Raw genomic sequence first — 27,724 nt, 5'->3', positions numbered from 1 at the left:
TCGACAGAAAAATATCTATGTAGACATCCTGTGTATCACCCTAACTCCTCCCCGAAATTCATTTCTGTCTACGAGTTTGTCCCAAGTACTTACCTCTTGTCCTCTTTTGGGGAAATTTCACTCTTTTCCTCCATTACCATTCTCGCGTAATTGCTGTGTCTTATGACATGCCCCACCCTCTGGGTCCTTCCCTGGGGGGGTGTGCTCGAAATCTTGCGGAATAATTCCACCCAGTAACCAAGGGGTCACGTGGTACAATTCCGTCTGATTTCGACGGAATCGGAATTTTGGTGTGCTTGAACTTATCGGAATAATTCCACCCGGTATCCACGGGCGGAATTATTTCACCCGGGATAGACAGTCCGGAATGGGTATTCCGATTAGCAACAAGATAAATAAGATGGCGAACGCTATGCTTAATTTTGCGAGGCTTCGAAATTTTGATGAAGAAGATCTTTTGAATGAAGGGCGGCAAAGAAGATATAGGAGACGAGAAGATCCATTTTTGTTGAGCGATAATGAATTTAAAAGTTTATATCGCCTAACCAAAAATTTAGCGAGAAATTTAATTGAAGAACTTGAGGGATACTCGCCTCAAGTGCCACGAAAATCGGCCCTTACGATGCAAACAAAGGTAAGTTGGCTTTTTTACTCACTTTTTCATAATATCTGTGAGTAATTTTGTAAGATTTTAAGTGAAGATATATCAATGAGAGAGAGACACCCTTTTTAGCGCTGTGAGATAGCTTATACTGTTTGCAAAAGCTATCTGAATGGCTATATTAGATGGGAAAAACATATGACTAGAAGTTTGGCAATTTAAAGTTAAGTTAAAAGCTTCATAAGGCAAGTGTGGCGTATAGAAAGTGAACAGAAATGAAAATCTTCTTTTTTGAGTGCTTGAAAATGCCGCCAAAATAAAATTCTCACCGCGATACGCGCATATCAGTGAACCTTTTGTTTAGAAATGTTTGTCTAGTTGGTAAATCCGGCCTGCTGCGTGAAGTGATATAGCTGAAGATGTACCTCTCTTTGAGAATGAAATTGAAGTAGAGCTGTGAAATCTAGAAACTTTCAATTAATTCACTGCAGCTGTGTATATGTGCAGATTTATTAATTCGGTTGCTGAATGAATTCGCATCTGGGGAAGTACTATTTTTGCAGTTATTTGCATATCATGATGTGCAAAATCTTGTGACTGACCCATTTATTTAATATGAATTCTATCAAACTTTTTACACACAAGCGATGTTATAAGAAATCTTTAATTTATCGAATGTCAATGGAAATTGATGAGTATTTCGTACATTTTCTGTGGATGGTATTCATTTCGAGTGTGTCCATAAATTCATTTTAGTGAACATGTATTTTACGCACGGAAAAATGAGGGAATGAGATTTATTTTAACTTCGCTTGACTAGTTGACTGTAATTATAGAGTGATTAGTGGCGTGGTTTATTCCTTTCATTAAATCTGGAGAGTCATTTATTTTCAGGTGTTAGCAGCATTAAGATTTTTCGCAGGTGGACCATACCAGTCTAACATTGCAGAAGATTGTTTTACTTCAATGAACCGTAGTTCCGTCAGCAGAAGTATAGAGGAGGTGACGAATTTAATAAATGACCATCTTCTTCCCCGCTGGGTGACCTTTGACCTGTCACCAAACTCAATAGCTTCCTTAAGACAGAGGTATTTGTTAATGTGTATGATGATTCGGAAATTTTACTACTGAGATTGATAAGTATTTAAGGGTAGTTTGAACTACCAGATTTTAGGTCATCAATGTCGACTTAGTGATTTATACATTGTCTTTTGCTCAACTTATTAATTTTTTAATATTGTGTTTTCTTCAGATTATTTGAGAAATATGGTTTCCCAGGCACTATTGGAGTAATTGATGGTACCCATATTGCCATTGTAGGTCCTCCTTCAAATCACCCTATTTACAGAGAAAGGGACTACTATAACTATAAAAGATACCACTCGGTGAATGTGCAGTTGGTAATTGCTTGCATAATATTACCTTGTGCATGTGCCAATAATATAAAAACCTATAATAGAAGCAAATAATATAAAAACCTATAATAGAAGCAAATAATATAAAGTAGTCATACTATTTATCTTGGAGGCTTACCATTTGATAAATTTGCTGAATTATTATAAATTATTATAAGGATTTGAAACTAAACTCCTGTGTGGTTTGGCAGTTTTACCATACTATATAGTGTGATTCACCTCCTAGGTGAAAAACTTCTAATTTTCGGCATTAAGTTAGTTTCCTTTAAGTAATTCAGAAGCATCTCGTAATTATTGCAAGCTTGTAATTAGAAATCTATTATAAAATTTACTGCACTATCAAATTCTTTCATGAGGTATGTGATGCAGACCTACGCATATTAAATATTAATTCCAAGTACCCGGGTGCCACCAATGATGCATATATATTTGGAAATTCTGCCTTGAGGCAGGCCATGGTGGATGTCCAGCAGAGGTCAAAGGTCTGGCTACTCGGTAATGGTTCCATAACCTAATATTTTTGACATAATATATTATTCTTATATAATTTTACTATCGAGAATGATAAATATTTAAGGGTAGTTTGAACTAGCAGATTTGAGGTCATCAATGTCGACTTAGTGATGTTTACATTGTCTTTTGCTCAACGCATTAGTTTTTTAATATTGTGTTTTCTTCAGATTCTTTGAGAAATATGGTTTCCCAGGCACTATTGGAGTAATTGATGGTACCCATATTGCCATTGTAGGTCCTCCTTCAAATCACCCTTTTAAATGGTCTAATTAATCTAACTAATGGTCTTTCGCTATTTATCACTTGATAAATTGTGCTATCAATAACATTACTAAGAACTTCATTCACCATGCTGAGGTACAATCATATTGTAGATGCTTGTGTATTATTATCATTGAGAAATCAGTATATTTGTGCATATAATATCATTTATGTCCTTGTCACACATCCAATTCAAAATATCACCATGTTGCAGGCTTAATTTATGTCAGATTTGAGAATAGGTAAAGTTGAGAATAGGCCAGCATGAGTTTTTGCTGGTATTAATGCACAGTCAGACATAATTAATTCTGCCTACATGTGTTAGAACAGCAGCAAGTGTGCTAATTAAACTGCTTCAATTTCTATAAGTAGCTCTGCAATCCTTCAAAATATGTTTGCAAGTGATGTCTCATCATGTTAATTGAATATATTGAGCTCCTATTTACATTTATAACACCTTTTGTAGGGAATGCATTGACAGAATATACTTTTTTACTTTAACTACCATTGTAGATGATAAGATTTCTGCAGCTTGATATTCTACAATTTAAAGGATGATTAATTTATAAATATGATAGTTTGAGTTTCTTTGAGAAATATTCATATTTTTCAGATATAAGAGCGTAAAATCTAGTAACCACATACTTCATTTATTCAGGTGATAGTGGATATAGGCTTGAGCCTTGGCTACTTACGCCTGTCTTAGGGATGGTGATGCCGAATTCCCCTGAGGATAGATACAACAGAGCCCTGAGGAGAGCTAGAAATACTGTTGAACGATGCATTGGACTTCTTAAAAGTCGTTGGAGGTGCTTATTGAAACACCGTGTTCTTCACTACATGCCCAACAAGGCAAGTAGAATTATAAATGCATGCGCTGTCCTGCACAATATGTGTTTGGATAGAAATGTGCAACTTGAGGAAGAAGTAGAAGAAGAAATAGAAGTTGAAGAAGGTCCTCAACCAAATATTGAAGGTGATCAACGTGAAGGGAGGGTGGTTAGGAATAGAGTCATTGCCACTCATTTTTCCTAATTATTTAAGGTTAATGATGACATGAATTATTTAATTTTGAGTTTTGTATGGTTTAAATATTGTTATAGTTTTTCATTTTGTTAAGATTTCTCCTTGTTTATGACTGGAGTTCCTCAGTTTGTTTTCCTGGCTGTCACATACGTTTTATAGTTGATTTTTACGGCTTCCACTTTTCCTGAGGACATTCTTTCCTTAGCTTGATAGCCTTGTAGGTAGTGCTTGGGTACTATCTGACATTCTTAAAGAAAAATTCTCATAGTGTGAGGTGGCTCCCTGACAGAGTTAAACAAATTTTAAATGACTTATGGTGGGAGCCGTTAGAGCCTCCTAGTGTACACGCTAGTCTTACGTTGCTGGAGCAATTAAGATTAATTATCTTTCATATTGATATGCTGAGAATACTAGCATAGAAGTAAGGAAACAATTCATCAGATGTTACATATGGAGCATGTTTCTCTATGGAAGCGAGGCTTGGATGTTGACAGCAGCAGAGAAGTCAAGATTGGAAGCATTCGAAATGTGGTGCTACCGAAGAATGATGAAGATAAAATGGATTGACCGAGTAAGCAATGAGGAAGTGCTAAGAAGAGTAGGAGAAAAGAGGAGTATCCTTAAAACCCTAAGGAAAAGACGGGACAACTTAGTTGGCCACATTGTGAGACATGATGGCCTCATGAAAACAGTCGTAGAAGGACAGGTGGAAGGGAAGAAAGGAAAGGGACGGCCACAAATGACTTACATGGGACAAGTTATAAAGGATGTAAAAGAGAAAAATTACGTCGCTATGAAAAGGCTAGCAGATAGGAGAGGGGAGTGGAGAGCTGCGTCAAACCAATCTTAGGATTGTTGACTGATGATGATGATCATATTGATATGAAAGACATCATATGATAACCACATTATATGTCTGGCTCCAACAGAATCGATAAATTAAGTAAGATATCTTGCCAAACGGTATATAGTATTTCCTTACTTTCCTCCAACCTTTCCAATTTGTTTTTGGTCCATTACATGCATTTAGCTTTTCGGTTATGTCCATCCACATAGCTTTGGAGTCTTCCGCGGTGAATTTAATGTTCAGTCTATTCTTTGCTATAGCATCATTTCCTACAATCATATTAAATATTAGGGGAAAATTTAACATTTTTTTCTTATTTACAATCGCTGATAGGTGTACCTTCCACAAATTCTAGGAGTATTCTCTTCTGCTCCGTAGTCAATTTCATGATTTTTGTAAGTATTTCACCTACACATAGGAAGATGATATTAGTTGAAATTTTATCAATGAAATGTGTAAGCTATTGAAAGATCTACATCCGAGGCGAAGGAGAGAGAAGCTTACCAGTAAATCTGAAGAACAGTTTGAATCAAATGTTACCATGCACTTATTTAATCAAATTTATTTCATTATTATGCACAATTTATTTAATGATACATAATATTTAGAAGTATTTTATGCCTCCACACGCAATAAATCTTTGACGTATTTAGTGGCGAGCATTCCTTTAACCAGGTACGCTAAATCAATTGATGTCCACGCTATCATGATCTTAAGATACTGTCAATCGGAAGCGATTAATGAACAAAATAACTCGCAACTATTAATCTATCTTAAGGTTAATCTTCACCAGGAGACTCTTATAACCAGACAATATTCCTGAAATCTTCCTTATATCTACTACTATATAAACTCACCAACTGATACTTAAAACGAGGAATTAGAAAGTTACAGTATCACATTTCTCCAAACTTTTATGGAAAGCTAGTCGCATGTCATAAATTTCTCGTAACGTAGTGTAATCATTGAGCAAAGAACTGTAGTCACTTCATAGTTATTTGATTAATATTCAAAACATACTGGACAATGCAATTACAGGCAATCGACTTGCCAGAATTGTACTTAAATGATGGCTAAAAACATGCCACAGTATTTTGAAGAAAGGTTTTCTCTATGGCAAACTAGTTTATTTATACGAATGAAGCTTAAATTCACGCCAACCTCGCACTTCCCCTTCGTAAAAACTTACTTCTTCAACACCTGCGACTCTCACCAAGTACAAATGCCAATAATAATATCCGTGACAAATGCAACTGAATTTGTTTACACTAGTTATTTAAGGCAGTTAGAAAAATAAGACGTGATGAATGCGCATTATGTGCAGTGTTGCCATATCCATTCAACGGAATCTCATTTCATCGCGAAGGCTCATTTCGTCGCCGGAATAAAAATTTTCAAGCACACCAAATTCCGGTCGCGTTGCTAACCTGTCGGAATCAACAGTGCGGAATGAAGACCGAGCGGAATTATTCCGCAAGATTTCGAGCACACCCCCCCTGGCAAATAGTGCTCTGCAGTCCCTATCTTCACCTATTCTTCGATACACTTCCTCGTTTCTCACCCAATACCGTCATAGAAGATGCAACCCTTATGTTAATGGGGATGCATTTCAGGCTTTTCTTCGCTTTGATTCTGCGGGGGAATTTTTCCGTTACACTCCCCCTTGTATCTGCCCCTGGTGGTAGGGGAGGTGGAGGATATAACCTCGATTGCGCACTCCAGGGTGTTATAAGGGGATATAACACCCTGGAGTTATCACACCCTGGAGAAAATTATAACTAAAAAACATGCTTCCCCTTGACGACAGGTGTCGCATAAAGCCCTAGATAAGGCGTTATGGTCCTCTGGAGAGGGGGAAGAGTATGCAGCGTGTTGAGGTCGCCATCCGCGGTCCCGGGGCGTGGTTAGGGGTGGTTGGCTTTGAGGGGCGGGCAGAGTGAGTACTTTTGCGGGTGGAGTAAGTGAGCGTGGGCAAAGAGATGGATGTCGTCCCCCTCCGAGATGATCATTCTTGTTCTGTTAACGAGATCCTCGCAGGAGGAGCAGGTATTACCTCTCTTTCTCCCTCGACCGGAACGTGGGAGCTGGATTCCTTCCGCCTCATTCTATTTCTTCCTCAAGTGTCTTGCTCTCTTCCGTCTTTCCTGCTCCTCCACCTAAGTGTCTCTTTCGTCGCTCCATTTTTCATTCCACCCCTCCCCCCCCCCCGCGATGTACGTAATGCTTGCGAAAGTTCACTACACTGACGAGGATTATCTCCGATTACAATAGTTTCAAAATCCGAGTGAATTGGGGAATAATTTGAATGAAATAATTCAATAAATTGAGTTTTTTTGTTTCCCTTAGGCTCTATACCTAATGTTGATTGTGTGTCTTGGAGTAGGTCATGAGTTATTTTATTTGAAAAAATTTAAAGTTTCAAAACAATTATAAATTCCTTTTATGAATCCAATTAATGTGTTTATATTTATTCTTGGAGTCCTGATGGAGGAGTATAAATAAACCGAAACGTTGGAAAAAATTTCAACCTAAAATAATTTAAGACCTATACTGCAAGACGGGCAATCAAAATGAAATAATACCTTATTTAGTTGGCGAAGAAAGTGAATGGTTAGAGTAAAGTATTTGGTTGGATAAGGCATAAAAGTGATTGAAATGCGAAAAAAAAAAAGATTTTGAAAACGGGGAAGTAAATAAAAGAAAAAGAAAATTGGTAAAAGAATGCAAAAAAAGTAATCACTCACTCACTCACCTGACACACTTACCCTAAAGAAAAATTTTCAGTGTCTATATAAACATTCCCTTTCCCTGACCATTGAAGAGCTCTGGTAATTATTTCGCTCCACTGCAACACGACCGTAGACCGTTAATTAATTGATTTTGAGAAGTAGGAATGATAGGCTTTATCATACGTGGATCGAATTGCAAACAAATAGTAGTAAAATGAAAAAGAAAAAAAACATTTTTTCCAAAACACTAATGATTAGGTTTATTAGAATTGTGCTGATTAGGTTTATTAGAAATTACTGTCGAACAGCCAAGAGAATAGAGCCTAGAGCCAAGAGAATAGTTGAGTAAGGATTCGCACGGAATATTATTATCTAAACCTGATAAGCACCCACCCACACACGCTTTTTCTGCAAGTGATAAAAAGCTTATTTTTTAAATTTTTATCGATTTTATAATGTTTTGAAAAAAGCGTGTTTTTTCTAATTTATAATTTAATTCTTATTTTATACTTTTCAATGGTGAATCATGTAATCGAGTTAACTGGACTGTTAAAGAAATTTCTGCCGACAAAATTATAACTAATGCCACATGTTGAGAAAGCTTAAAACTATTTTTCGATATGGAATTTAGTTAATTATTAAGAACACTTTGAAAAAAATTTTCAAATGTCTAATTATTGAATATTGTGTTGCCATCAGAAGCAATCAAGTACCCAAAATTTCAAGCCGATCCTAAAAAGATAAGTTGGTTACAAATCAATTACAAGATTATATCGATGGAACTGTAAAACAGACGAAGAAAGTTAAGAAAAATCGTTTAAAAAATGAAAAATAATGAGCGTAAAATAAGAAACTGCACTTCTTGTCTTATCTTATGTCTCCCTCTCGATGCTTGGAATAATTTAATTTATGATTTTAAACGTAATTTCGAATACTTTGGTAAAGTATTTATTTACTTTATTTTTCTTTCGTTCATCATTTAATTGACGATTTTTTGCTGTTTGAGTTGTGGAAAAACTAGCCACTTGTGTATTAGAAATTCATTTAAAACTTTTTCCTAAATCTTGAAATATATTCTTCTTGTGCTAAATTTAATTTTTATTGCTGAAAAAGTCTCAATTGAATTATTCATTGCCTTTAAAACTCTGAAACTACTCATAATTTGTCACATGTTATATGCTCAATGTCTCAGAAAATAAACCTATTCCCTCTCGGAGCAACAAGTTCTCTTCGTGTCGCCCCCACCCTTCGTTATCTTTTGGAGATTTCTCTCGCCTCGTTCCACTTTTACATCGTCGTCTTATTTTGGAGGAATAGGCTCGAACCAAAATTTTCCTGCTGTAGTCGTGATTATTTTTATAAGTTTACTCCTCTGATTGTACTTCATCGACTTACGGCCACAAAAATAAGCTTTCCGTGCTGTATCGTCAGGATATTTTGCTTGAAAAATGTTTGGGGATATAACACATTGTCTCGGACAAAAAAACCCTTTATTATATTCTACCCTAACCCGTGCTTACCTCTTCACGGAAGGGAAAAAACCACCTTTTTGTCACGAGTTTGATTTCCCCTGAGCGTGCGACAATGACCGGACCTCGGTAAATACATTTCGTTTCAGCTTGAACACAAAGTAAATAGGGCGAGGGGAGCTATCTTAGATAGTTCCCCAGGTAGTCTTACCAAATTTATCTCCTTAATAAAACAAAATAAACGTTTTCAATAAATTATAGTAATTAAAAAAATATTTTTCCATATTAGAATTATATATTAGCGGGTATAAAAAATCAGAAACGTACTTTTATGCTTAAATAATGATTTGAGCGGTGCAAAATGGTCATAGCTGTCGACACACCCAAAAAAATAATTCTACCGCGACTATAATCCCCTTCTCCCTCCCCTTAATATCTTCACGGCTCCTTCTCCATGCCATAAGCCAGTCCGCTGCATCTCCACCCACTTTTTTCTCCATCGTCATCTAAGAAGGAGGGAGAGGTTGGCCTTATATGCGGGAGGAGTTGGGGGGGTTATCCGTTGGAGGGAGAATGGATTAAGGAAGTTTGAGGGGAGTTTAAGGAACATGTGGGAGGGTTTGGGGGGGGGGGGGTCTCGCGTGGGTTGTAAGCTGAGGATGTTATGTGGGGGTGGTGGTGGGGGGATGAACCCCTTCCCCTCCAAGACAGTTCTTCTTCCCTACGCATGCACATATACACACAAGTGTCTCCGGGTTCTCTACCCCCTCTCCTTCCCCACACTCCCCCTCCCACTTTACTTCCTCTCTTTCTCCTCCTATTTAAGGGATCCGCAGGACATAGCTTCCCGCATCTCCTTCGCTTTGGCGCCTGTCGAGGCAAGATGTCAGTGTCCTCGTCGCTGGTGCCCGCTGTCGTCTCCGTACTGATCTTCCTCCCGCCATGCCCTTCGGCTGCCTTTAATCCGGGTGAGGAATTGCATAAAATATTCGTTTTTTATGTACATGACCAATTTTTTCCTTTAGTTTTAGTAGAGTCGAAAGATTACTCGTCAATTCCAACGCCAAAAAGTTCGCGATCGCTCGAATTTGTGATTATTAGCAACTTTTTATGTATTTTTGCCTTCCTGTCAACGTTGAGAATAGTTGAGCGAACGACTCACTAGCTTCTGAGATGGAATGAGTCCGATCTGCCGTATTTTGACTTTTTTTGTAGCGTAATACTCAGTTGAAACTTACGTTATCACTTTGAAATGCTCAGGGTGCATTGAGTAGACCTTGGTCAACTATTGCCTTTATTTCGAATGCAAAAAATTTAAATCTTAATAGATATGTGGGATAAATTTTATACTATTTTTACAAAATGAAATGTTGGCCAGGAATGTCTGATATGTACCCTGAACAATTTTTGATGCCAAAATTAATTATATTGCATTTTCCCGGTGCATTGAATGCTATAATATTTCTTACGCTTCGCGTTGGGTGAGGATTAGTGAAAGCGTAAAAGTATCGTAAAACGATTTGTTTTTCATCCTCAGGAAGTGTTCTCCCTGCTCTCTATGCCTGGTAAGAAACCTGAGAAACAATTTTACGTGATAGAAAAAGTTTTAATCATTCGTTAAAAACTTTTTCTAAAAAAGAACGTTCGAGGGAAAGGGATCACCTGTTGTTTCGCTAAATCACTTTTGTTTTTATCCCTTTTACTTATTGAATTTCGCGTGTGTAACATTATGTTCAAAGTATGGCGCATGTAAATGTTTACCAGTTCATAACTATTTATAGTCTGGATTTCAACGACGTAAGTTTAAGCGCATTGAGTTATGTGAGCGTATTTTTTTAACAGCCCACTTCCGAGAGTTTTTTCACTCAATGTTTACGCTAAGACTTTTGAGACGCAGTGGATGCTTTCTTTTGTCTCCAGCGTTCCCCTTACTCCCCTCCTTTCATTCGTCCCTGTCCATCTTACCATTACGTTCGCGCCATCTCTGCCGATAGTAGTGCCAGCGTCTGTGTGTGTTTGTACTTATTTTTTTCTGCGGGAAGGCTGCCATGGCTCATTCATTCTCTTGGCTCCATCCCCAAAGCTGCTGATTTCTTGTTCTCCTGTGTTTATTCGGATGTTTTTACCCTCGCGTAATCCGTAATATATACATTTCTATAACGTAGACAATCTGAAGAGGAATCTTGAATAGAAAAGTCTGAAATTTGGATTGCTTTCTGTCAAATGCCATCATGGACTTTTTTTCTTATCAGGAGCTTTTTTATGAAATATAACAAAGACAGAAAATTATGGTACACAATATCTTAACCTTCACTTTTATACAACATCGTTTCACCTAAAATTGTATCATAAGGAAATTATATTTGTAACTCTATCAATTAAGTATACAATTAACAAGGCCGTGTTAAATTTATTGTTGTCAGATGAAGTCAACATGTTTAAATAAAATACCTCGTTAGGAATAGTTTTAAGTAAATGAGAGGATGTAACCAGAGCGGATTGTGGAAAACGTACGTGAATATTTTTCATTTTTCGTTTTCAACGTACCTACGTGTTAGTTGTACATTAATTTAATTCCAAAGTTAATTTTTCTCTCGCTACAGTAATTAAAACGTATACTACTTGGTGGTGACCCTGCTTACGTAAGCTATCCTGCATTGTCTCATTAAGTAGGACTTACAGCAAGAACGTAGCCCGGGGAGGGAGACGTCGAGAGCTACAATCCCTCCAAAGTTTTTCCCTTGAGGCGACTACCCGCGATGCATAGGCTAAGAAGACCGCTAGCCCAGGAGCATCTCTCCTTTGGCACTCTATTTTTCGGTATAGTTGCATTTCAGTATTTCTGCCAATAACGAACGATGAATTCAATTTTAAGCACTATAAAAACGAAATATATAGCTGACTTATTGAAAGGTATGGTTTTCCGATGCGTGCAAATGGACCAAAATATCTATTTAGGCAACCTAAATACCCGCTGAAGTGAGTTTATGGCTCCGTGCCTAAATTAGATGTAATTATATATTTTATTTTGTCCGTTATCTCTGCAATAATGGCAATGGTTATATCATGGATGTTACTATGGCGAAGGCTTTAACCGTTAGGCTGCGGGAGTTCACGATTTTATCTGCCAGCCAGTACAAAAGAGACCCCCTGTGCAGGAGAGACTCCCAGCCACGAGGGGTGTTTTGGCAGAGTTGCCCCCTTAGCGATCCTTATGGCGAGGGAAAGTGCCCAAGTGCAAGATATCCTGGTAGCAATACACATTTTCGGTAAATGCCGCAGTCAACGTGCAAAACGTATAAAAACGTCCCTGCACTCTACGGATAATCAAAGTCCGGGAAGTGCAGAGAAACCTGACGGGATGACCACCTCCACAGGCGGCCACCTTTCCCTGGAATCGAACTTATTTCCCGTAGTAAACAACATATATTCCACCTTTTTTCAGCGGCCAGCGGACGTTTCATTTTCGGCCCTCTGCTAGTCCATGAGCGACCGACCACCGAAATTCACCACCACAAAATTCTGTGATGCATTATTCGGGAATGATCTTTTGTCATGTGGAAACTGTATATTCTAGAGAGATCGAATTTTTTGAAAACACAGTCGCCAATATGTGGTCTTTAATCAGTACCTTTTTCTTCATTTCCCCTGAAAATGGCTTGCATGTTTTATACGTACATGATATGAAATTGTCAAAAATAAGGGCGATTATCATCCTTGTTTTAGGTAAAAGTAATCAATGGCTAGTTTTATCGTTTCTCATCCTTGAAATCCTTTCGTCTGTCGCTTCTATTACTACCTCAAGCGGCCATTTATCTTCTACCTGTTCGGTATCCAGTCAGAAGTATGTTCGCGTATTCGCGATTCATAGAAAATACTATTTGCTATTTTATTTAGAAAATTTAGCCATAACATTTGAAATTCATCGAGGTTAGAATGCAAAGTTAGGGGACAATAAAAACTAATAATTCAATCTCTTCATATTTAAAGTAGCATCATTCCGAACATTATATGAGTATTTTTGAGAAGATAATAGTCCTATATGTAAGCATCACCATAAAAAACCAATTTAATAATGAGCATTTTCGTACAAAATTTCCAGAATGAAGGTCTGATTTTGTGGCTGTCACAAGATGAGTACAATTTTGAGTGCACTTTTTTGGTATTTTCATAAAAGAGCTGCACTTACGTACTTCTTTTTTCGTACGAACTTCCATATGGCACGCATCACTGTGATGTTTGCTCCCTGTCATCTCCTCCATGAAATGTGTGCCCAACGTTATCCTCAGCTGTTACGAACACATAACTGCGTGCTGGAATGCATTTTTTTTCAACGCTCGTAGTAATTGACCTATGAGTGTCGTCGAGCAATTAAGAATGAGTTGGACAGAAGTGACTCCTTTGGAAACGCTGTTAGAGCCCACGAGACTCGCATTATCTCAGTCTCTGCACCATTAAGGAATTATGACGTATGTCGCTGTCGTCCTCCATTTTTCTGGGTGATCGGAAAATGAATTGGCTAATATAATAACATAGACATTATCCGCAACATAAATATAGTTCATTGATTGTACTTCGTTTAAAGTTCTCAGCAAATATAGCTAGCAGTAGTAATGTCAAGCAAAATATTTATCCACCTTGAATAAATAGTTGACTAACTAGACATTAAATCGGAGAATGATAAATGAATAATACATTTTAGTCTCCCTTGATAGCCACTTAACAATTTGAGGCAGGGCTTACTTGATAATAGGCAGAATTGATAGAATTGATTATCTGTGTTGATTTTCATCAATTAATTACTCATACGTATTCCAAATTGGACTCTGTATTATTTCGTGAAGCATGTGACCTAGCTGTGAAGATGTATCTCCCTATGTTATATATTAATTTTTAAATTCTGCGTCTAGTATTAAAGTACCCATTAAGGTAGGAGTACTAAAAAGATGAGAGGCTTTACATTTACCTATGGAATTATGATGTAAAATATTTTAGTACTTATTAAAGTAATGCTTTGATCTTTTGTTGTGCCGTGATTGGTATTCTTTACCTTTTCTTGGTGACAAAAATTCGTTGAGATTAATTAAAATAATTGCCTTAGGAAATGATCTTGTATACCAGAACTTTCATGCTGAAGTGCGAAATGGTTATCTTAAGTGATTTTAATTCATGGAGTACTATATCGAGATTGTAATGTAAGGAGCTTATCTAACCCTCTTTATGAGCGTCTAACGCTGGCGGTTGACGATCGTAATTTTCATGTTGATTCAAGCCTCTAAGACCCTCTTATCCTTTGTTGGAGGGGCTATTCTACCATTGTGTGCTACTCCCAGCAGAAGCGTAGTTGGAAACTTGTATCCATCGTACTGTTGTCATGGACGCTCTGCTTAAATGCACGTTGAGGTCGTGACGGTGCACTGTCCACTTGTACTCTCTCGGCCTTGGATGAGACGATGCCCGGGGTTGACTCATTGTGCGCTAGAGCCTCGTATCATGAGCCTATCTTCTTACCTCATGCCTTTTCAAGACTAGCGGCCCACATACTGATATCCCTGACAGTAGGGAAATAATTTTTAACCCCTTACGCTGAAATGACGAGTCTACCTCGTAATGAACTTCCGCTGCCAAATCGCGCAATGATGGTGAATGTCGTTGCCAGATTTTCATAATTTTAGCACTATTTAGACCTCTAAGACCCTCTGAAAATATTTTGAAAGTTTAACAATTTTAAAACATCCATAGGGTACATAAAGAAGTAATATTTTATGAAATATGGATGCATTGGGAGGAATAAAATGATTTTACACGGGTAGCGATAGCTGTGTTTTCGATGCTCTTACGGGAAGTGGGTTCGTTCGTGAACAGTGTGAAATATTAATCAATTTTTATGTCGCTGTTATACGTTGATTACAAACTAAAAAATATCATTTCGTTACCTACCATTATATTGAAAAGAACCACAGGAAAAATAAAAAGACGATATGAGCACGATGTACAGAAAATTAATTGAACTGGAATGGGATAATGGCCCACGTTGTTAAGTGTCATTAATTATCTTTAGAGAAACATGGTTGTTGTGGTACTCACAAGGAGACATCGCGAGAGTGATATTCGGGATTTGAACGACGATGTTACTTTCTGGAATTATGCAGGAAATGTAGAAAAAGTGTCGCGGCTTTTTCCCATAATCCCGGGTTCGAGGGATAATCGCAAGTAAAGATTTCGTGCGGCATCAGTTCCTTAGATGAAGTGCTCCTCTACTGTAATCCAATGGCCGAGTGCGATGAGGCCGGGCCTATGGCGAAGAAAGTGTGACTCTTTTTCTACATTTCTGTATAGTTTCAGAATACAGCATCGTCGGTCAAATCCCGAACATCACTCTCGCAAAGTCTCCTTGTTAAAGTAAATACATCATCAGATTTCAAAGTAGCCGCAGCAAAACGTTGTGATCAAGAATTCAATTGATTTGGCTTTTACTTGGTGAAAATCCATGTTGAAATGACCAACCCTCACAAACCCTCCCACTCCTCCCCAAATTTCCCCTCCTGTGTAACCCTTCTCTCTCCCCCCCTGCCAGAATTTGGGTATTTATTGGATTATCGATATTATAAACAGTGTACTTGAGAATGACGCCTCAGCGTCGAAACGCGTCGTACCAATAAATAATTTTCCAGTGAAAAGTTACCAAGGTTGTGTATTTTCATTTCAGTTGCGATCAATATTGAAACTTTCAACTCCAATATTGCAATTGGAAATGGAAGAAGTGAAGAAATTTAATACCAATTAATAATTACATTTTGAAGCTCACAATATCCCTTTGATATCCGAATGAAAATGAAATTTCCAATCGACATTTTTTTATTACTCAAAGATACTCTATTGGCTTTAGTAGGTTTAAAAGGAGCATATTGCGAATTACCCATTTATAATTCACATTAAGACCAATTCCCTTTCATTCTACCTCTAAATCCTATTCTTTACCTCCTCCTTCTACGGTTATTTAAAATATTTATTCCTGTTAGCACGGTTTTTTTTTACATCCCCCTTCCCAATCAGTTGGTGATCTCTCCATTTTCACCCTCTATGCTACGTAGTGACGAATAGCTGTCGTTAAATTGTGCGAAAAACCATGGAGAAAAACATTTTTCGCTTTGACCGGGATTCGAACTCGAATCCCTCGATTTTTGGTCGAGTTCTTTAGCCAGTTAAGCTACCGAGGCATCATTCTCCCCTGTGGAAATAAATAAGCTGTGGTTAACTCCAGTATTATCATGGGAAATGAAAATGTTAGTAGATGCTATACTATTAATAAACGGATTTTTATCAAAATTCTGGTACTTATACTTCTTCGTGAGTATTTATTATATTAAAAATGAAATTTCCAGTATAAATACAAATTGCAAGCGAACGCTGTCGTCGTTTCCCATCCGGTATTCTCAGATTTTGCCTTTTTAATCTCAGTCCCATGTGCTAAAGGCGAAAAATTTTCATGTTACTATTAATCATGAGAATAATACAACAATAACGCAACTTTGTGTTTTCCGCTGATTTGTTATTATTAAAAACTTACTTATGGCATGGTATTTGGAGGAGGTAACCGACGGCTGAGGTCATTTGCACCACGAGGTATTGGTATGGAAAGAAGGATGGAGAGAAACCCAGTGCTAGAATCATTCCACTCTTAACGAAAGCCGCCAAGGGGACCACGGCTTAACGCTCCATCCAACGGGCGAAGTGATGTGCTGATAGAACCCTCCACATAGCACTCAAGCAGAGATTGAGCATTGATTTAAAATAATCTCAGCCACCGCCGGGAGTTGAACTGAGGTTCACAGGGTGGAAAGCCAACACCATCGCAACCGCACCAACCCGATCCTTCATAAAATATTACCGGTTTGGGGTGTTGCCCCATTATTAGGTAAACTTACAGTTCCACTTCGAAATTACTAACAATTGTAAGCTTACATGATGATGGTGTTACAACCGAAACCGGTAGATCTTTATAATAGTAAATGGATAACGCAAAGTTGTGTTATCTATTTATCTTTATTTTATTCTCCAGCCACCGGATACAACAATTTATGACCATTTTATACCGGGGTATTCAACAAATGTAACAAGTAATCGTACGCGAACAACCATGCCCTGGACCGGGGAAACCTACCTAGGCGGGACCCGAGCCCGCGACCTCTTGTTTGGTAGGCGAGAACGTTACCCCACCGCCACCGAGGCCGGCGATTGTTGTTGTAAAAAGAAAAGATTCCACAAAGTAACATATTTTTTATACGATTAAAAGTTAGATATGGTATGAAGTTTGGTGAAGGCGGCCAATGCTCAGGTCAGGGGTCATCCCTGCTAAAGGTATTGGAATTCAGTGGCACTGAGCTCCCGCTAAGTCATACGGCGTACTTACGTATTTTTTTCATCTTGCTTCCCGCGGCCGATGATGCGTGATCCAGTTAAACCAGGGCTTTGGTTTGCGCGTAACTATAGGCGTCTGGAGGTTCTCGATTTTCTCCCGTTCCGACGTATGGAGTATCCCCCACTCATTAAATTAACTGTACATGACTAATTAGGTGGATGAATTATGCGACTATTCGTCGTTCGGAAGAAAACAAGGAAGAAGAACAGAAACTACATCAAGGAACTGAAGGCTTGGGAAAGGGAGAAATTGAGGTCTGAAGAATATTTATCCTAGGATTGTGGCTCTATATGTATATTTACCAGCTGACCCGTTGAACTTCGCAACGCCTAACAGTCAATGACAGTGTAGTTACACCATGTATTAATTAAAAAACGGCTGTACCAATTTTAATCGTGTTTGTCTTGTTATAGTAATGTAAGGAAAAATCAATTAATAGACAAAAATAAGTATTACAATGGCTAGTCAGAAAGAAATTTTCTTTATTCAATCTATGTATACATTCGGGTTATTCTCTTGAGTCAAGCACCAAGCACCTATTGTACAACATTTTTTGTTTTGTTTTCTGGTGCAAGAACCGATAAGCCGGATAGTTAACCAATTCGTGAACATGCCACATATAATTGACCATGAGAAATACATGGGTTTTCTAAATTCAGATCACGAACACTCGACGATTAATCACTCTATTTTGCATCATTTTCGTAATGATTCATGCTGAGGAAAAATGTACACAGTTAACATTTCAACAGTTGTCGAAACCTAGGTTACTGTTCTCCTCACTGTCACACAGTTACTCCACCTCACTGTTACTCAGTTAACAGTAAGGTGGGTACACAAGAAACAACTATAATAATCGAGATTTATATGGCAGCAAGCCTGGAATGAAATTTTTATTTTGTTAATAATATATTTCAAATATTACGTGGGAAAAGTACTTTAGACGGCTAAATTTGTTCACCATACATTATCTTCACGTCAGCACAAAAAGTGACAAGCAGGGACGTCATTAATCCTATTTATTTTAAACTTTCACAAGTGTTTTTATCATAATCAAAAATATTTGCTAGTTTATTAAATCTCTGCGTGGATGAAAAAGAAGTTGAAAGCCATAATGAATGCCTTTTATGAAGAAAAAGTTCTGGAACTAAAAAAACATTGATAGCCGTTCAGCTGATATTCCATGTCATGGGTATTGAGAATTTTCTCAAGGAACATTTTTCGTCTTTTTTTGATAAAAAATAGGGAAACTCTTAATCAGTTTTCCAACGGTGACAATTACTACAAAGCGCCATTGTCTAAAGAACACATATTGGGTCAGGGATATCAGCGCCGTCAAGGAGGCGAAGATTGGTGAAGGGAACGCTTGTTCACAAAACAACAGCCTTAAATCAACACAGGATGTCCGAGCTCAGGGTTTTATTTTTCGTCGCGTATGAAAGACTTCGCAAACACCCCATAAAAATTTTACGGGCGTAAAATATCCATCCGGCATTGATCGGTGAAACGAAAGGCAGGGAATGAAGTTAACGGGCCAGTCGAGAGGAAAAGTTTGAGTAAATGATGGCTCGATAAAAGAAAAAAGTAATTGGCCACGATTACTTTTAATTTTATCCCGAATGTAATTGATTGCAAGAAAGTATTATTATTCGGAAAACGCTAACTGAGTTCGATTAGATAACTTTTTATTGCTTTGTATATTTTACGGTAACCACTCCAAACAACAACATCCCTTAAGTTTTTAATTTTCCATAAAATGAATTTTTTTTAAATTTTAGCAGCTGTTCTCTGCTGCTACGTGTCCGTTTATATTAATTAACGTAAGAGATATATCGGATTTCCCAAAGTTGTTCTTCATATTTTATTTTATCTTCATTAGTTTACAATACAAACGTGTTTTCATGATATCCGATAGTGAATGACAATGCCGCTACTGTTGGTGTAATTTTAACCTAACGTATCTTCGTTGTGGAAACTATTAATAATGACTCATCATCGTAATGAGCCTTCGCTCTTCTATCTGATAGTCTTTTCATACTTGCGTATTTATTCTCTTTTACATCCTTTACACCCTATCCTATGCAACTCATTCGGGCTCGTCTCTTGATCTTTTTCCCGTCCTCCTCTCGTACGATTGTTTTCATCAGGCCATCATGCGTCATGGTGTGGCCTTCTATTTTGTCCCATCTTCTCCTTAGGATTTTCAGAAAACTCCTCTTTTCTCCCACTCTTCTTAGTATTTCCTCATTACTTACTCGGTCGATCCATTTAATCTTCATCATTATTCGCAATAATGACTGATTTTGCTTGCGTTTGGTTATCTATGCGTCATTTTTTCAAATAAAAGGATTAAAAGAAGTCGCAAATAAGCAGAGTATTGAAATCAAGGTAGCGTGCATACTGTGGTACTTGTATATTCTAATGCATGTATTCTATGTTTATGAGATTTCTCCATCTTGATCTGCAGGTGAACTTATTGGGCGAAGTGCGTGACATCCAATCCAAACAACAGCAAGAAACAGTTTGCTCATGATAAATCGGTTGATAGTATACAGAAGTAGTGTCAACTAAATGTAATGATCGCTCAAAGTTGTCCAGGAGAAGAAGTACACGATGTCTCCCTCTGTGGAAATATGATCGAGTGTTATTTTCGGCTTCTGCACATTCAACCAAGATTTAAACTTCAAACATGTATATTGTAGATCACATTAAGGGAATAATAACTTTGATCGGCTGGATCGCAATGATAGAGCTTTTTTTACATGTTATTTATTTCGTTTAGGAATTTTATTTCATAAAATTTAATAATATCGAGGATGGAGAAGTATCAGTATTAAAATATGATTTATTTTTAAATATTTCCATTGGCAACATTTACATTTCCTTCACTGATGCTGAAGTAGGGGTTTCCGTGTTTGCCACTTCTTTTGGTTGGTGGGCAGCCACTTGAAGCGATTCCCCTTGTATTTAATCTGAAGTTCATCTTATGTTGGTGCGGCATTCAAGCCCTTCTTGCGATGCTCTATTCGCCGCCATATTTCGCTGTATTTTATCACGACTGATTTGCACGTCTGATCTTGCTAGAATATATTATTAAAAGAAACTGATTCATTATTTCTTTTGCATAAGTTTTATCAGCCGAAACGAAGGTACCTTCAAATTTAACATGTTATTATTATTAACTTGGACTATGATTAAAAACAGTTTTTTTACATGTTATTACCCATAAATGTAGAAAATGGCTAACATACAGCCCTTATTTCCATGCTTTTTATTTATAATTTTAAATTTACTTCAATTAAATGTAATCCTAACGAACAAAAAGTGTCATGGTTGTTATTGAAAAAAATTATTAGCTTTTCTTTTGCTAGCTTTTTCCATCTAATGTGCTAATTCTGAGGTTGGATTTTGGCAAGGATGGGGTCTTTGAATTTTATTTTTTTAATATTTATTTTTCTTCATCTCCCCGAAAACAGAGCATTGAAGGCCTTAACAGCGGTGGAATTTACCGAACAACAGCGTAGGACGATCACGAACATCTATGCCCCGGATAATCTACCAAGGCTGGACTCGAACCCGCGATCTTCTGTTTAGCCGGCGAAGACTTTACACCGCCGTCACTGTGGCCGGAAAATTACTTTTCAACCACCTTGAGCACCCTTTTTATATTTAATCTGAAATTACTACAATATTTAAAGTAACGGGTCCAGTGAGTATACTTAATGTAATCGCCACCACTAATTAGAATACTTTAACTCGATAAACAGCCATCACTGGCTTGAGCTTTTGAGGAGCGCTACCCCTTCCGCGGGAAATGTGGATGAGTATTGTGAAAAATTCCCTATACCTCACGTCAGCGAATAGGAACGGCCATTGTGTAGCATTACACTTGTTCAGAAGAAAATGGGGATTTTCAAATACCAGTAGTGGAGTTGGACGACTTGATGGCATCCACCAAGAAACGGTGGACAATTCATTGCACAACGATAGAGTCGTTCACTGATAACCGAAATCTCAGTTTATTAATAGAATTTGGTAGATGGAAGTAGTGATGGAAAAATCAATTTCGATGAATGTATCGAAAATCGAGCTATAATATTCAAAGATCGAGGAAATGGATAACTTTGAATTTCGATCCTAACTCGATTTGTCAACTTTGATCTTGGCTATTTCGTTTGATCTCAGTTGCGCCACTAACGGCCTATGATATCGTCATCCGTATGTCCATGTGAAAGATTTTTCTCTAAAGCCGGAAAAATTGGCAAGGCACGCCCTTGATTATCGAAAAAGCATTTCAATCAATTATTATTTCTCAAATATTTTAGTGAAGCCGAATGGTTCTATGCGATGATCCCAAAACTTGAATGTGCGTGCATTTGTACATATTTTTTACTAATAATTCAAGAATGTCTTCTAAGTAGATTTTTTTACCATTCAAATGTGTATTTTGAGTTTTTTTCGGATGAATAGTAAACACGTTTTTTGCACATTTTTTTAAATGAACTGTCTTTTATGAGTATCATTTCATAGAAATATCATAACATTAGTGAGGCCAAGGTAATAATTACCCAGAAAACCTAGAGTAATGCGTAGATTAAGGAAGTTTCGCCAAAATATGAAGCAATATATTTTTCGAAAAATTTTCAAAATGCTATTTCGGCTTTTTCGACCGAAAAAAATGAACTTTGCCTTCTATAAATTTTGAAATTTTGTGTAAAAAATCTCAAATTAAAAAAAAAATGTTATTGATATTCGCCTGTGCATAGGAAAAAATATAGATTTCTCTGTAGAGTATAATGCCTTTCCGACCAAAACTGACCCAAGGTGAGCCCCAACGAAAAACATAACAAGGAATTCAATATCAGTTAGTTGAATGGGAACAGCACTGCAGTCGCTTCAAAATGCTGAAATTAGTGTTAATCGATTACTATATTCACAGATCTGTGTGATTTATGGCTTTCGCTTTACTTTTTAATTTTAAAAATTCATTTAATTTTGCCTGAAAATTCTCAATAAATTGTAAAATTTAACCTAAGACTGGCTTTTTTCAATAAATTATTGTGCATTTATTTTAATTTTGTGCTTTAAATACAACTAGAGTATTCAACATTTACTTTTTTATTTTAACATTTAATTCTTGTAATTTTTTGGTAGTTCCAAAGGTTTTAGGTGGTCTTGGAGACCACCTAAAACCTTCCGTTCTGGTGTTGTAGCAATTTGTAATAATTATGTTGGAGTAAATAAATAATATAATTATCATTTCTAAAGTTACCAAACTTGAATGCAGTAAATTTTTAAAAAATCCAGACGAAATTAAAAAAATATTGGTAGAGTATATATATCTTGAATCGTGCAGTCGCGACCGTACCTTCTTATAAGGGAAATAGTGACAAGTCTTTCTCAGACTCGATGACCTCGTATAAGTGGCAGAAGGATTTTTGCATAATGAATGCAGCCTTTCTCGTAACGTCAAGCTGCCGGCCGTTGACACGTGTGATAATGAAGCTGAGTAAATGCTAAGTCCTTGCTCATGTCCCAAATGGGGCGGAGGGTTGCTCATTTTCGCTGTTCCTCTGTTTCTTCGCGACGAAGTCTTTTGAGAGGTTGCAATTATGCTTGCAATGAATGCAATTGCACGTAAAATGACTGGAATTGAATTCGTGGGGAAATTTCCACGCCTCCCCATCCGATGGTCGTCGCTTCGAGCCCTGGCTAGGCTGATTAACCCCTTCCAGAGAATGATTCTCTACTATGGACCCTCGATTTAAAGGCCTCAGAGATTTTGTATTTGGTTGAATGGTGATGACATGATGAATTCCTTACTGGTGTTGACATTGGTTACTTATGAATAGCGAATCATATGCAGTACAAAAATACTTTTTATACTTTCTCCTGGCTTCTCTTTAGTACTTAGTCTTAAAATATCGATGCTGTAAGTCTGATGACGGTTGAAAGACGAGAAAAAGTTCCTTTTGAGCTATTTTATGTGCAATTGTAACTTAATAGTAGTCAAGAGTGAAGAAAAAACATGTTACAATTGGGAATGAAACCATTCACGAAGTCAATGCATGGGTTCCAGAACAATAGGCGTTACAGCTGTTCGTTATTCATTCAGATGTTTACCAACCGGTAAAGTTAATCGTAATCGGATGCACGTATTGGATTTGAAGCCGCAATGTCCTATTGAAATTCATTTTATTTCTCTGAAGTTAATGTTGGTGGTAATATAAAATCGCATTGATAGTGAGCATTTAATTTTACTACAGGAGATAGAATTAGTTTTTAAATTTTATATCTCTATCCTTAAAATTATAGCTTAGAATAACGCATACTCTTGTTAGTTTTTGAAATTGAAGTTTTCATTAACTTCGAGTTTTGGTCTATCATAAATATTTATTCACTGATTATAAACACCATTGTAATGCAAGTTAATAAAATATGGATTTCACTAAATATTCAGAAATGAGATTTTTATTGGGCTGGGAACTTTGCAATATAGCCTTTGCTATTTAGAAATTATAAGTTAGTGCCTTATACAAATACCCTCCCAATTATAACACCACTGCCACTTGGGTTACCTTTTGGGAAGACAACTTCAGTAAAGATAAGATATTGGTCTAAGAATAGGAGGTTCTTTTATAAATACTTTCGACGTTCAATTTCGTAGATGCAATATGAAAATTTGTTGCAAAGTTAATGTGCTTGAATTGAGTCGGAAAGTTACTAATTCAAATGAAATTATTGGAATTTATCAGTTTGCAAAAATGTTTTTTTTTCGATTTATATTGTAACCAAATGAATCTTTTCTAGCTTAAGGATTGTTTCCCCGTTGAAGCAATCGCTATAGTACATCTCCATTTAAATTAGGATTCTGTTGCTAGGATAATTTGCGGAATTTAAATCATAGTATCGTAAAATAGCGCTTTCAAGAGTCCTCAAGTCCAAGACAAAACAATAGTGTCTACTTTAAAAGCATGATACGAGTAAAAACTTGGACGTGAGGTATCCTTATGCATTCCAGACTGTGGCCCAGATAATGTGGTTTTCGGTTTTAAAAATAGATGGGTTTTTCATTCTCTCATCTAATAGCTGCTAAGATAGAAAATGATGTTTTTTGTTGAGATTATTCCGAAAATTATTTCATCAATACTCTCATGCCTAGTACTCTTAATTTTTTGCTATCAAGTCTGTGCTCTGCATACGTGAATGATAGTATCGTATGAGATGTGTAACGTCTGATTATTTCTTGGAATCAATGTTTGTGTTGTCATTTTATTTTAATTTGCAGTATTTTTTAAATATTAATTTGATTCAGTTTGAGAATATTGTTGGCTTTGAAGAGATAAATATGTGTTATTTGATGGAGATGAGGATTGATTTTTGGATTTGGGTAGCGGAAGAGATAGTCTGGCGCTACAAAGTTTGAGATGTTTTTGAGGCTATAATCCATTTTTCGTCACCGTCAACTCGGACTTAATCCTTAAGTAAGATGTACTGTGAATGGGTGCATATAAACATAGATAGACTGACTCTGCGGAGAAAAATAATTAGAAATGCTGTTTATAAATTATGAGCAATAGTTTACTTTCCGTTCATTACAAAAACATCATCGTTATAACTTGATGGATATTCAATTAGAGGTGGAAAAGAGAGACATATGTTTTATTATCAAAGCATTACGCCTATTAAAGTATTATAAGAATCGGTGGATGCGTGAAGGAGAAAATTGTATACTATCTGATTAATGTTAACTGTTACATGATATAGGAGTGACTTTAACTGGAGAATGGGTCAAAGTTACAATAAGTTAAAGTAGGTCAGAAATACAATCAGATTAATCTAATGACCCAGAATGGAAGAAGTCATCAATATCGCTATACATGCGATGAAAAATTTTAACTTTTAAGGCATTATAAAATCAGCCCTAATAGTAATTGTATTTGTTAATAAATATTTTGAAGATATTATTAAATTTTTTAGAAGACGAATATAAGTCACGGTGGGCTTATAATTCAATTTTTATCCACATTTTATTTGAAAATCCCTCTTAAATATTTTCGGCTTCAGATTTTTGTCAGCTAGTATTTTATCGGAGTAAACAAAGTGAGAGCCATATTATATCATGAATTGGTGAATTATCCGTCATTATGGACTGAGTGTGTGTAATGAGTAAATCCTCAAGTGTTGACATTCTTATCAAAGTTTTTTCATCAATCCTCACATTGTTCGTTTGCCCCCAGCTTATGACTTGTAGATTTTTACCTGCGGGAGATATTTTGCTTTCTTCAAAGTTTCGCGTAAAAAAATAATGAGGTATAGTTTAAATAAGTTAATCTTAGGAAATTAAAGATATTTTATTTTTTATTCAGCCAAATGGGAGAGAACTTAATTTATTTTTAGAAACATTTATTAAACGTTTAATGTTGGCAATAGATTTTTAAATCGCTCGAAATCGAATTTGAGGTGCTTAGTCATATAGTTTACGTCAGGGATGGATCCAAGATTTTTTCTGGGGGGGGGGGGGGGGGGGTAAGGTAATACGTTTACAAGGGATTGATAGGTCTTCTCATATTTGAGATTAAAAACAAAGTACAGCTATTGCTGTATAAAGTGTTATCTTTATTTTGATATGAAAGTTATTAATATTATATTAAATGGCGGAGGCTCCGTGATGCACAGAATAAAACGAACGTAAAGACAACCGTATTAAAAAGCTTGTCTATTTTTTTTAGCGTCTCGTCCCCCCCCCCCCCTAAATCCGCCTATGGTTTACGTGGTTTTTGAGCTTCATAGTTTTCTTCGGGGCCTTGCACTGAAATTGCTATTAGCCTCTTTCTCGAGACTAAGAGCATTTGTTCCGTGTTCGGATATTTCGACGAAGAGAATGCACATGCACAATTTGAGCCTGGTTCCAGCTATTGTCTGTGGACCACCTTATAGTTTAGCAATAACAGCACAAATAAAGTTGAATTGGACTGAGTTAAGACTAAATTTAACCTTGATGATATCTATAATATTTGGCTCTTTCCAATCGGATGTCGTGAATACGCAGTTTATTTCAATTCCAGCATTTAAAAAGCATTTAAGGGGTTACCAACCAGCAGTAGTATTGGGAGTTTGAACAAAATTACAATTTTATCTAGTCTAAATTTGATACCCCTTATCCTCTCCTTGGATACACCACTGAATATAAAAAACATTATCTATATAATATATATTAACTACTCAACTATCAAATATCTTTATATACAAAAAAAGTTTTTTTTGTATAAAAACGTTCCCTATTATATGATATCCAGGATTTTATTTCACCCGCGACTCCTCGAACGTAATTCCTTAAACCACTGTGGCCTTATCTTTCTAATCGTGAATGTACCTGAGAAGCTAATTTTTTCATTAATCCTTATTTTTATTTATTGCCATTTATTTCTAAAAAATCGGTCCTAACTGTTGCGTTCCAAATCCACTCTCTTTTCACGCTTTGAAATCCACACTGTCTTCTTCAGTGCAGAGAGTCTTTTTTCGGAGTGGCTGAGGTTTTTCTCCTCGGCTGCTGCACTCCGCCCATCCCGAGGTCGTTCTCACACGGCGACGCTCCCCTCGCATCCTTGAATCCTCCGCTGACTGTGAGTGTATGTCACCTCTCGTCGCCGTTATGCCCCCGGACGACCCCTCTGCTTCTTCCCCCACTCCAGCCAAGGCCGTCCGCTCTCCTCCGAAGAGGCGGGCGGCTGAAACCTCCCGGCTGGAACTTGGTGTTTTTCTGAAGTTCGCTGTTGAACAAGGGGGGGTTGGCAGGAAACAAAGGAATACCTTATATTTGATCACTCTGTTTGCGTGTTCATTTATATATTCCCGTTGTGTAAAAGCCGATTTTTGTAAATTTTTAAGTTGGCTTCATTGAGATATTTCCACTTTTTTTGTGGAAAAGTTTCAATATTTCATAAAGTCATATTTAATCAAGAGAGTCAAAAATATTGAAGGAGCTAAGAATACTTTTAAATTTATTGAAAGATAATATCTATTATGAGCTATTTATGAATTGAAATATACTATTTTTAATCATGTGGAATATGTCAGCATTAATTAAGAGTTTCAATAACTACCTCTGCTACATAATTTCGACCAGCATTGTCAATAATCAATGTGCAGCAGCGTAGCTAACTCGTGTTGCATGTAAGGGTAAAAGCAATCATGAAATATGAGCAACAAAAATATTTCCTCCCTTATTCAGGTATCCTAAATGTTGACTACTGCTTTTATATTTTAACGGATTTTGGTAATTTTTAAAGATAGCTTTAACGAGATATTTCACCTTTTTAATGGAAAATTTTCATCTTTTCATACTGCAAAGTCATATTTATCAAATATAAAACAGTAATATTGAAGGTTTTAAAAAATATAGTGATACTGTCATGTGTAAGTTCTACATATTGAGCTT

General features: G+C 36.7%; 2 protein-coding genes and 1 long non-coding RNA gene across 3 annotated transcripts in view; 2 read left to right on the top strand and 1 right to left on the bottom strand.

Moving 5' to 3' along the window:
- The first annotated feature begins 1,863 nt into the window (after positions 1-1,863).
- On the top strand, positions 1,864-4,150 carry LOC124166828 (putative nuclease HARBI1). Its single transcript, XM_046544524.1, has 2 exons — positions 1,864-2,511; positions 3,449-4,150. Exons 1-2 carry the CDS (start codon positions 2,472-2,474, stop codon positions 3,823-3,825), a joined length of 417 nt encoding a protein of 138 aa, XP_046400480.1. The 5' UTR covers positions 1,864-2,471; the 3' UTR covers positions 3,826-4,150.
- Positions 4,151-4,830: 680 nt separating this feature from the next.
- LOC124166829 lies at positions 4,831-6,154 on the bottom strand. The gene is made up of 3 exons (XR_006866519.1): positions 5,825-6,154; positions 5,003-5,071; positions 4,831-4,932 (listed from the first exon to the last, which is right to left on the bottom strand). It is a non-coding gene; the product is annotated as an uncharacterized LOC124166829 (long non-coding RNA).
- A 3,533-nt stretch (positions 6,155-9,687) lies between these two features.
- The window catches only part of LOC124166827, an 89,418-nt gene continuing 71,381 nt past the window's right edge, over positions 9,688-27,724 (top strand). The window contains exon 1 of the mRNA XM_046544523.1: positions 9,688-9,829. Coding sequence (XP_046400479.1) covers positions 9,745-9,829 — 85 coding nt within the window. The 5' untranslated portion in view covers positions 9,688-9,744. The remainder of the gene's footprint in view (positions 9,830-27,724) is intronic.

This window comes from Ischnura elegans, chromosome 10 (assembly GCF_921293095.1).
Source record: "Ischnura elegans chromosome 10, ioIscEleg1.1, whole genome shotgun sequence".
Classification (NCBI taxonomy): domain Eukaryota; kingdom Metazoa; phylum Arthropoda; class Insecta; order Odonata; family Coenagrionidae; genus Ischnura; species Ischnura elegans.
The sequence above is the reverse complement of the archived record's forward strand: the minus strand, read 5'-3'. Positions and strand labels throughout refer to the sequence as shown.